The sequence below is a fragment of the Eubalaena glacialis genome, chromosome 19 (assembly GCF_028564815.1).
Source record: "Eubalaena glacialis isolate mEubGla1 chromosome 19, mEubGla1.1.hap2.+ XY, whole genome shotgun sequence".
Classification (NCBI taxonomy): domain Eukaryota; kingdom Metazoa; phylum Chordata; class Mammalia; order Artiodactyla; family Balaenidae; genus Eubalaena; species Eubalaena glacialis.
In genome coordinates, this window is record NC_083734.1 from 42,625,498 (window position 1) to 42,635,798 (window position 10,301).

Genomic DNA, 10,301 nt, shown 5'->3' on the forward strand with positions numbered 1-10,301 from the left:
AGGCAGGATGGTGTCCACGTGCGACAACTCTCGCAGTTTAATATCCGGTCAGCCAAGCTGCCCCGACCACTCCAGCCTGGAGTCTGGGGACCCAGGGCAAGAGGGGCGGAGCGTGGCGGGGATGTCTCCAGGGAGGCGCTGGCCTGTCGTCCCCGCCCTGTCCCGCCGCGCCCAGCTCGGGCTAGCCTTCCTTCTCGGGGTCTCCGGCGGCTGAGACCAAGAACCACGGCCTCCAGGGGCCAGGATCCAGGGAAGTCCCGGACATAGCGCCGATCTTCAAAGGGTCCCACACGCCAGTCACTGGGGGCCAACCTGGAACCCTCCACCAGTGATCTCAGGAATCGCCGCTGAGTCAGCAACGCACGCGCGCGCCCGCGGTCGCCCTGGCCCCGCCCCTCCTCTGGCCCCGCCCCGTCCGCTTAGAGCCTTGGTTAACCCCTTCCTACACAGAACCGCAGGATAGTCACCCTGAGAAGCCTCCACTCCATTCGAAGACCACGGAATTCCCTAGAATCCGAAGTCACTCTCCCAACTGGAGTTCAGTGAGCTGTGCGCTCTACATTAGATTTTATTTCCGGCCTTGGTCTGCACTCTCCCAGAGTCTCTGCCTCAGCTTCTTCACCTCAAAAGGAGGTGACTCAGATCGCGGAACTGGACTCCTTCATCCAGGGGCGGAGGGCTACCTCTAGGGCTGTGCTTGGCGCAGGTAGCTAAGGCTCTTTCCTTTCTCTGGAACCCTGAGACGAGACAGGGGTGCAGAGGGCAGCAGTCGGAGCCTTTCTCTATGCCCTATGGGCACTTTGTTCTCCAAAGCTCCTGCTCGAGTGCTTTTAATTTGTTGGTTGGTGAGCCAAGAGTTAAAACAAGAGCCTGAAGGCGGGCTTCCGTGACGTCCCTAGCAGTCCGTGTCCGACCTCCGAAGCGGGGGCGTGGCTAACATCGCATTGCCCCCTCCCTCCTAATTCCCCTGCCCCTCCCCGCTGTCACCAAGCCAGGGACACATGATGCAACCCGCCGCGGTTTCAGTAGCTTGATTGGTGGCCGCGCCCGGCGCCAGGCACAGGGATTGGACAGAGGAGGCTGTGACGAAAACTGGACACAGCCCTGTAAAGAAGGGAGGAGAGAAAGAAGGGGGGGGGCCGAAGGGGAGGGGGTTGGGGAGGCGGGGTCCCGGCACTGTGCTCGCGCCCCTAGCGCGCCAGTCCCGGGGCTGCAGGGAGCGCAGCGCGCTCGGCCCGGGCCCCGGCCACCGGACGCCCTACCGGACACGACCCTCCCTGGAGCTTGGACAACTGCCCACCTCGGACACTGCACCGGACACTGCCCCCCACAGGGCTGGACACTACAACGGACACTACTTCCCAGCTCCGGACATTGCTCCCTCCTCCCCCACCCCCGCTTCCCCCCTCCCCCTCCGGGGGCCCAGACTCTGAGCCCCCCGCAGGCTCTAGCTAGCGACCCCTTGCACCCCAGAGCCAGACACCGCCTCCTCCCAGTCCCCCTCTCCCTTTCCCTCCTCCCTCCTCATCTTTCCCCCCGCTCGGGTCGGAACCCCGCCAGTTTCTCCGACCCCCTGCAGCTCGGCCCCGGCTGCCCGCACCCCCATCCCCCGGCTGCTCGCCCGGATGCCTCTCCCCGGGGGATTGTGGTGGCTCCTCTGCTGCCGTCGAGGCTTTACTCTTCTGCACCGGGACTACGGGGACGGCGAGCTTAGCGGGGACGGGGACGAAGACGAGGACGAGGAGACCTTTGAGCTACGGACCCCGAGTCCAGCGGGCGGCGGGAGGGTAAGTCCCGCCGGGGGGTTTGAAGCCTTGTCTCAATCCCTCTCACTACAACCGGCCGTCACGCCTGATCCTGCTCCAGACTCCAGCCAAACGCCGTGCTCTTGTGGACTGGGGGCTCGGGAGACGTTTTTGCCTGGGGGCCAGAAGCCCCCGAGAGCTCAAGCAGCAGCCCGCCTCGGGATGTGCCTGTGGGCCTCGCGCAGCACGCTGGGCGCTGTCCACCTGCTGGGGGCCCTGAGGCAGGGAAGGCGTCACGCCTGGCCCGACCTGGCCCAGCCTCTCCCTTCCCCGCTGGGCCCGCGTCCCATCCCGTCTCCTTCCGCCTCCGCCAGCGCCGAGGAATGTGGCGAGGCCGGCTGGGCGGCTCGGACACCTGGGTCCGCTCCGCTTCCAATTCTTGAGCGCTGAGCGCTGGGGCCAGATGCGGGAGTTCCCGCCGCGGGGACCTGGGCAAGGGGAAGCAGGCATCCTCAGACTGGGGTCCGTGGCGGGGACCCCATGGAGAGGGAGCTGGGGGCCACAACTCTCCGAGGACCCCTCATCATTACCCTGACACTCAGGGCCTCCCTGGTGAGGCTCCTGGGGAATCCCTGAGGGAATGGTGAGGGACACTCGGCTCCCGGGTTTTGTCGAATCTCCCCGTGGCGAAACTGAGGCTCTATTGGTGTGGGAGACCATCATCCCCTGACGCCCCTTCTCTGATGCCCCTGCACGCCAGCAAGCAAACTCCGGGCAACCAGACTCGCGTGTGCTGTGGCCTGGGTCAGGCTCCCTTCCCCCGCTCAGGGGTCCCCAGCAGGCCCGGTGGCTCAGTGCCCGGGTGGGGCGGGCTGCGCCGCTGGGGCCGGCGCCAGCACCTGGCGGAGGCGGAGGGCGGATAAATATAGAGGGGGGGCGGGGAGGGAGGGAATCAGGGGACTGCGATTAGGGGAGTTGGTCTAAGAGAGGGGTCAGCACCTGCCCTTATGGTGGTGTGGCTGAGAGCCCCTCTCAGACCCTCCAGAAGATAAGAGGATCTGCGCCCCCCGAAGGCACAGGACCCAGGCGTCCCCAAGGTTCCAGCCTGAGCAGGGTCGGCTTTGTGAACCACTGCCATTGCCTCCTTCATGCTCCACCTCCACCACCAGCCCCCTCCTCGGAGCTTGGGGACAGGTGTCCCTGGCACCCTTCCCCCACCTCCCCCTCCTGACTTTAGCTGCCTGGATGCAATGGGACCATGGCACAGTTCCCGCCTGACCTGGCTCCCGGTTGGGTTTTAGGCCTTTCTTAGACCCCAGTCTACAGTAGAAGTTCCAGGGCACAGGGGGTGGTAGAGGGAGGGCAAAATCCTGGACTGTACCTCCCATGGAGAGTATTCTTCAGCCTGGCCTGAGCCCCAGCAAAAGCACAGGGTCTTTACTTCCTACTGAGTTTCAGGGGTCCCTGTGGGAGGGTATAAGAAGCTCTTGGAGAAAGCCCTATACCGAAAGGGTCCCTCTTCCCTTCATTCACCTCCGTGCCTACCGCCTGCCTGCCAGCCTGAATGCCCGCCAGCCAATGAAGGGAAAATGAGGAGGAGGGGGTCACTTCGACTGCCAGAGCAAGAAAGGACTTCATCCACCTCTCCCTCGTCACAGATTGGGAACCTAAGGCCCAAAGACTCCAAGGGGCTTGCCAGGGTTCCTCAGCAAGTTTGTAGATCCGAGTTAGCGGTTGAGCCGGTATTAGAACCCAGGTCTCCTGACTCTCTGCCCAGTGCTTTTTCTACTCTACCCCAACACCTGATTGCCTCTTTAAAGAATCACAGAGACCAGGCGAGAGTCTTGGCTTCTTAGCGTGGGCTGTTCTGTAGAGACTGGTGGAAGGGGCGAGCCCAGTGGCTTCAGCTCGCTCAGTTACAGTCACAGTCACCATCCCACTCCTTGATTCCCCAATCCCCTGAGCAGCGCTGTCCTGGGCCAGAAGCCACTGGCATCCTGCGAGGAGGGTTCTTAGTCTGAGGGCCACCCTGCCTGTTTCCCCAGGGCCCCCTGGATGTGACGCTGACTCAGCCTGTGAGGAGCGGGCCAGTCTCAGACAGGTGAACTCAGCCCCTGCGTCCCATGGTCTGGGACCCCCATCTTCACCGTCTTCCCTCCCGCGGTTGTGCAATAAGGGAAAGGCCTTACGCCGGACGCTGTGGTTTGGCCGGGGTCCCGGGGGGCGGTCCGGCTGGGGGCGCGGGGAGGAAGGGGGGGGTCCGGGCTATTTCTGGTGCGAGGTCAGAACGGCCCAGCGGTTCCCACAGCCTGGGGGAGGGGTGCCCAGCCCGGGGAGTAGGCACCCCTCGCGGTCTGGGGAGCCCTTAGAGAGGAGCCTCCTAGAGGCAGGGTGCAGGACCGGCAGGCTTGCCCAACCCTCGCTCCCCTCTTGCCCAGGCTGCAAAGCTGGGAGGAGACACGGAGCCTCATCCCGGAGAAGGGGCCGTCAGAAGACGACCCAGACGTCGTCGTGAAAGGTGGGGCTCCACCTCATGCGCTCTAGAGGCCCCAATCCCAACCCTCCACGGGATAATGTCTTCTCCTGCTGATCGCCTTTCCCTCCTTCTCGCCGCAGGTTGGCTGTACCGCGAGCCCCGCGGAGGAGGGGCGCGGCCCTGGTTGCCCCCGCGCCGAGCCTGGTTCGTGCTCACCCGGGACTCCTTGGACCAGTTCAGCAGCAGCGGGAAGGGGGCGCGGCGCCTCGGGAGCCTCGTGCTCACCAGCCTGTGCTCGGTGACCGGCCCTGAGCGCAGGCCCAAGGAGACCGGTGAGACCTCATGGGGATTCTCCTACCTCCTTAGGTAGCTGCCCCAGCCAGCCCTGACTGACCTCCGCGGCCTCTCTTTCCCCCAGGTCTGTGGTCAGTGACCGTGTCTGGCCGGAAGCATAGCGTCCGGCTCTGCTCGCCCCGCCAGGCTGAGGCAGAGCGCTGGGGGGTGGCGCTGCGCGAAGTGATAGCCTCCAAGGCGCCGCTGGAGACCCCCACCCAGCTGCTGCTCAGGGACATTCAGGTGCGAGGGAGGGAACTCCATGGAGAAAGAGGAGGGTGGTGGACCCATAAACTTTCTGGGTTCATGGTGAGCCCCCTTCTCCATCACTTTGATCATTTCCATGGCCTCTAGGAGAGTTGTGGGGACCCGGAAGCTGTGGCCCTTATTTACAGACGGAACCCAATTCTGAGGCACACTAGTGGGGCCCTGTATGCCCCACTTCTGCCCCTGCCCTACGGAGTCAGTGCCCCAGGTGAGTGGTGCCATGGCCCAAGACCCTTGGATGGGGAATCTGAATGCCTCACCTGATAGGGATCTAGGAGTCCTCAGGGGGCCTACCCAGCCCCTCATTTTTCAAAGGATGAAGATGAAACCAGAAGCTGAGCAGACTGATACCCAAGGTAGAGGGGGAGGAAAGCCAGCAAAGAAAGTAAAGGCTCCCTTTGACCACCTTCTCTGGATCTCATTCTGACTACTGATGTTCCTTCATGAGTTTTTACACCCTCTATTTTGTTCTTTCATTATACTCTCAACACCATGGCATACTGCCTTTACAAGTGGTGGAAAAGCCACCACCTTGGGAGAATGTGCTGACCTCATCTAGTTATACTTCTCCCCAAAAGGGAATAGTGACAGGCCCAGGTCCTCAAGCTAGAGGATAAAGGGGAGCTGGGAGAAGAACCCTGGTTTTCTGACTCGCGGTCCAACTTGTTTTCTGGCCCATGGTGATAGCTGTCAGTACCCAATTACAGAATCTGAAGGTTGACCCTGTGTCCTTATAGTCCATCCCTCCAAGTTACTAACTCAAAGTGCAGCCCTAGGGGATCTGGAGGGGGAGATTCCCGGGTGGCAGGGGTTGAATTTGGCTCTGTGGGGACGATTGCTTTCCCTTCACTCTTCCTGTCCTTCGCACTCTCCCCTCCTTGCCACCCCTGTCCCCTTACACTCCCTCTGACCTTCCCCTGGTTCACGCCTACCTCCCAGGGCCCAGCTCTGTGTCCCCTCTCCAAACCGTCCCTCCGTCCCCCGCCGTCCCGCAGGTCCGGGCTACGCTCCCTTGCGCGAGGAGGCGGTGCGGCTGTTCCTGGCGCTGCAGGCCCTGGAGGGGGCGCGGCGCCCCGGGCCCCTGATGCAGGGTGTGCTCCAGACCTGCCGGGACCTGCCCGCGCTCCGAGACGAGCTCTTTCTGCAGCTGGCTAAGCAGACCTCGGGCCCCGCAGGCCCCCCCGGGCCTCCAGCTACCCAAGACCCCGCGGCCCTGCGGTACTGGCAGCTCCTCACTTGCATGAGCTGTACCTTCCGGCCTGGTGGACCTGTACGGGGGCACCTCCTGGGGCATCTGGAGAGGTGAGAGGGGAGGCGTGGGGGTAAGGCCAAGGCAAGGGAGCTAAGGGGCTGGGAAAGAATGGCAGGTCTTTCCAAAGGGTTTGGCAGATGGAGAACTTGGACCCAGACAAGGGAAGGGACTTGCCCCAAGGTCAGGGCTCTGCTAATATGCATAGTGCCCTTGTGGGAATTACAAGATCATACACCACTTGCGAGCGGAGGAATTACAAAAAGGCTCCCCACTTTGGGCAGCGGAATTATTAAAAGGCTGTTTTTCTCGGAGCTGATGCAGTCCAGCGCCAGGGCTTTTAGGTTGGAAAGAGGAATGCGGCTGGAGTTTGGATTTCAACCCGAAGGAGGATCATGGAAACTTTGGGAAGTGGGAGGGGGCAGTAAAGAGAAAGCTGCCAGGGGCCTTAGAAAGTAATTCTGCTCCATACAGAGCATCGGGGTAGATTCAGAAGATCTGGCCGCGCTGCCTTCAAGGAACTTAGAGTTGGAGGGGAGGGAATCGGCGAGGCGAAATAAACTATAAAGTAAGAAGGCAATAGGGAGGAGGTGAAGGAAAGCCCTCGGAGCACTGACTCTCCAGTTCTCCCTAACCCAGGACTGAGCAGGCGCTCCCGGACTCGGAACTGGCGGAATACGCGCGCTTCATACGAAAAGCGCTGGGCCGGACGCGCGGCCGGGAGCTGGTGCCCTCGCTGGCAGAGATTTCCGCGCTGAGCCGACGGCAGGAGTTGTTGTGCACCGTGCACTGTCCGGGGGCTGGTGCCTGCCCTGTGGCCATAGACTCCCACACCACGGCGGGAGAGGTAAGACCACAGAGAAAACCCCTGAAACCTCAACCTTCCTCCCAGCTTCCCATGCCTGGCTCTCCTGGTGCCTGGGCCCTAGGTTTGCCCGAGTCTGAGAGTCATCAGTTGGGTAACGGCTGTGTGTGGCGGGACTAAGAGACCTGAAAGACCCCTCCAGAAGTACTGGCAAGACCCCTGCGCGGTCTGGGTCTGACTTTCCTCTTATGTTCTCACCCCTCCAGGTTGCTCGAGAGCTGGTGGGGCGGCTGGGCTTGACCCGGAGCCGCAATGCATTCGCGCTGTACGAGCAGCGAGGGGCCCAGGAGCGAGCCCTGGCCGGGGGGACTCTCGTGGCCGACGTGCTCACCAGGTTTGAGAAGTAAATGTCCAGCCCCAGCCCTGCTCTCCGTTAGCCCATTCGCCTCTCGGCTTCGGTCAATCCCTAAGCAAACGTTTACCGAGCGCCTGCCACTTGCCCGGAACAGTAAATTTCACTGGTTCACAGATGGATTCTTGTCCGCCGGCGGTTTGCAGTCAGGCTTCAAGGCTCGCCTACTCTGTCCATTCCGCCCGGGCCCCGCCCCAAACATCTGGCCCCGCCTCTTTCCCCTGGGCCCGCGCCTTGGGGGCCCCTGCTTCCCGGAAGCATCGCGGCCTTCTTTATTCTGCAGCTTGGCGGCGGAGGAAGCCGGGTTGGAGGACCTGCCGGACTCCAGCTGGAGACTGTGTCTGCGTCTTCACGGACCTCTGCACCCTGAGGGGCTGTCCCCAGACGGTCACGAACTGCCCTTCCTCTTTGAGCAGGTGAGGATCTCCGGTATTCACGCCCAGCGAAGACCCGCGAGCCTGAACCCCTCCCTTTCTGGGCCATCGCATTTCGTCGTTATGGCAACCCCTGGGGAGGCGGGGCTCGAACCCAGACCTCAGGTTCCACACCCTGAGGTGTCTTCGCGACGGTACCCCGCCGCTCCCGCGCTGACGCCCCCTGCCTCCCCGTAGGCTCACGCTCTGCTGCTGCGCGGCCGGCCGGCCCTGCCCGACGACACGCTGCGCGCCCAGGCGGCGCTGCGCCTGCGGAGCCTGCACCGAGACTTCTCCCCGCGGGCGCCCCTGCCGCGCTTGGAGCGCTTGCTGCCCACCCCGGCCCCGCCGCGTGAAGACCCTTCCCGCCCGGTGCCCAGGCCTCCCCGCTCCGCCGCCCTGCTGGCCGGGGCAATCTGGAGCCCGGGCCTGGCCAAGAGGCGGGCGGAGCGGGCCCGGCGCGGCGGGGCCGGCCGCCCGGCGGGAAGCGTGGCCCGCGAGGGAGGAGGTGGCGCCGGCACGGCGGCTGCTGTGCTGGGAGGCTGGAAGCGGCTACGGGGCATGGGCCGAGCTGAGGCCATGGCTGCCTACCTGGCTCTGGCGGCGCAGTGTCCAGGGTTCGGCGCTGCTCGGTATGACGTTCTGGAGCTGAGCACGGTGAGGGGGAGAAGGGAGAGGGGGACTCTGGCGGCCCGAGCCCCACACCTTTGCCCCAGAGCCACAGGCCCCCATTGTGGGTCACTTCACTCCCTACACCCAGCACAGCTTCCCATCTCAAACCCCAGGAGTCACTGGCCCTGGGGCCCTCACCTCTGTGGAGCTGTGGATTATAGGGGCGGACCAGGAAACTTCTTGCTCACAGCCATCTCCCCACACCAAAAATAATGCTGCAGGGTCCCCTCCTTCCACCCTGACTCTGCCTGTCTGTCCGCAGGAGCCTGGTGGGGGCGCTCCACAGAAGCTATGCCTGGGCCTGGGAGCCAAGGCCATGTCCCTCTCCCGACCGGGTGAGACACAGCCCGTTCACAGTGTCAGCTATGGCCGTGTGGCCGCCTGCCAACTAATGGGCCCCCACACCCTGGCATTGAGGGTGGGAGAGAGCCAGCTCCTCCTGCAGAGTCCCCAGGTGAGCGGGAAGAGGGTGTAGAAGGAGAAAGGAAGGGAAAGGATGTCAAGAAACATTTATTAAGCATTGAGCATGGGCCAGGTACAGCTCTAGACCCTGGGGATCCAACAGTGATCAAAGACAAACAAGGAGCTTACATCAGAGCCAGCAATCAGACACTAAACAAGGAATCAAAGACTTTTTTTTTTTTTCCTAATTTTTTTGGCCACACCAGGCGGCATGCGGGATCTTAGTTCCCTGACCAGGGATGGAACCCATGCCCCCTGCAGTGGAAGTGTGGAGTCTCAACCACTGGACAGCCAGGGAAGTCCCCTCAAAGACTATTTAAGACAGTGACAAATGCTATGAAGGAAAGGGTAGTGAGACAGGAAGTGATTGGAGGGGGCCATAGCATTAGGTAGGACGGTCAGGAAAAGATACGCAACAACAGTGACACTTAAGCTAGCCAAAGGAAGATCTGGGGGCACAGCATTCCAGGTGGAGGGACTTGAAAGTGCAAAGGCCCTGAGTTGAGAATAACCTTAGGATATTAGAGGAGCAGAAAGAAGCAAGTGTGATTGGCACATTGTGAGTGAGGGAGAGCGATGATGAGGAAGGAAAGATTGTAGGGGGCAGCTCATGTAAGGCCTTGGGAAGGAGCCTGGGTGGAGGATGAGAAAAAGGAGAACCCAGTGGCCCCTTGTGTACTCTGACCTCTGCCCTCCCTTAGGTGGAAGAGATCATGCAGCTGGTGAATGCCTACTTGGCCAACCCCTCCCCTGAGAGGCCCAGCAGTAGTCCTCCTCCATGCCAAGACCTGCCAGACACCTCCCCTCCCAGCCAGCACCCGGGCCTGGACGAGCCCCAGGGACAGTCTGGCTGTTTGGGGCAGCTGCAGGACTGAGCTTGCCAAGAGGTCACGACCTCCCTCTTGCCTCCATCCTGGACTTGGACTGCTCTGCGATTTCAGGGAACCATGGACCCTTTTGGCCCTGCAGGGACAGGGCACACCCCACACCCAAGGGCTGCAATGGGTGCAGACAATTTTCTAGTTTGTTTCTTAATTTATTTGTAGAAGAGAAGACACACACAAAAAAATTCCTTATTTACACAAACCCTTCCTGTGGGAGTGTTGTCAGTGGGATAAGTTGGGAGCCCCAGAGCTCAGAGCTCCACCTCCAGGGACGCCCACACTCTGGGCTTTTACCAGCACTGAGGGGAGTCTGAACACCACAGGGCTCCACCCTCCGTGACCTTCTGGATTTAACCTCCTCCTGGCCTGTATGCTGCCCTAGGGTGGTGGGTGGGGCAGGCAAGAGGACAGTTTTGGAAGCTGGCAATTACTCATCCTTCTTCCACTGAGTGGCATAGGGGTGGCCTCCTGGCATCCCTGAGGCCCGAGGACAGTGAGTCATCAGGACTGGCACTACCCAGTCCTACCCTGGTGTCCAGCTTCTGGGTCTTGGTTGGGTCCATCTTTAGTGTGCCTACTGCTT

The 10,301-nt window shown here is 61.9% G+C and overlaps 1 protein-coding gene across 4 annotated transcripts; it reads left to right on the top strand.

Annotated features, from left to right (window-relative positions):
- The first annotated feature begins 1,182 nt into the window (after positions 1–1,182).
- On the top strand, positions 1,183–9,921 carry PLEKHH3 (pleckstrin homology, MyTH4 and FERM domain containing H3). 4 transcript variants are annotated; one of them, XR_009698194.1, is made up of 13 exons: positions 1,183–1,787; positions 3,791–3,846; positions 4,184–4,263; positions 4,362–4,553; positions 4,640–4,797; positions 4,909–5,029; positions 5,817–6,123; positions 6,710–6,917; positions 7,142–7,278; positions 7,571–7,703; positions 7,899–8,332; positions 8,635–8,826; positions 9,536–9,624. XR_009698194.1 is itself a non-coding variant. In XM_061174878.1 (13 exons), the coding sequence occupies exons 1-13, from the start codon at positions 1,626–1,628 to the stop codon at positions 9,707–9,709; spliced, it is 2,379 nt and encodes a 792-aa protein (XP_061030861.1). In that variant the 5' UTR covers positions 1,183–1,625; the 3' UTR covers positions 9,710–9,921. The 4 variants fall into 4 exon arrangements, 2 of the variants coding, with proteins under 2 accessions (XP_061030861.1, XP_061030862.1); XR_009698195.1 differs by having other exon boundaries at positions 7,142–7,269; XM_061174878.1 differs by having other exon boundaries at positions 7,899–8,357; positions 9,536–9,921.
- Positions 9,922–10,301: the final 380 nt, after the last annotated feature.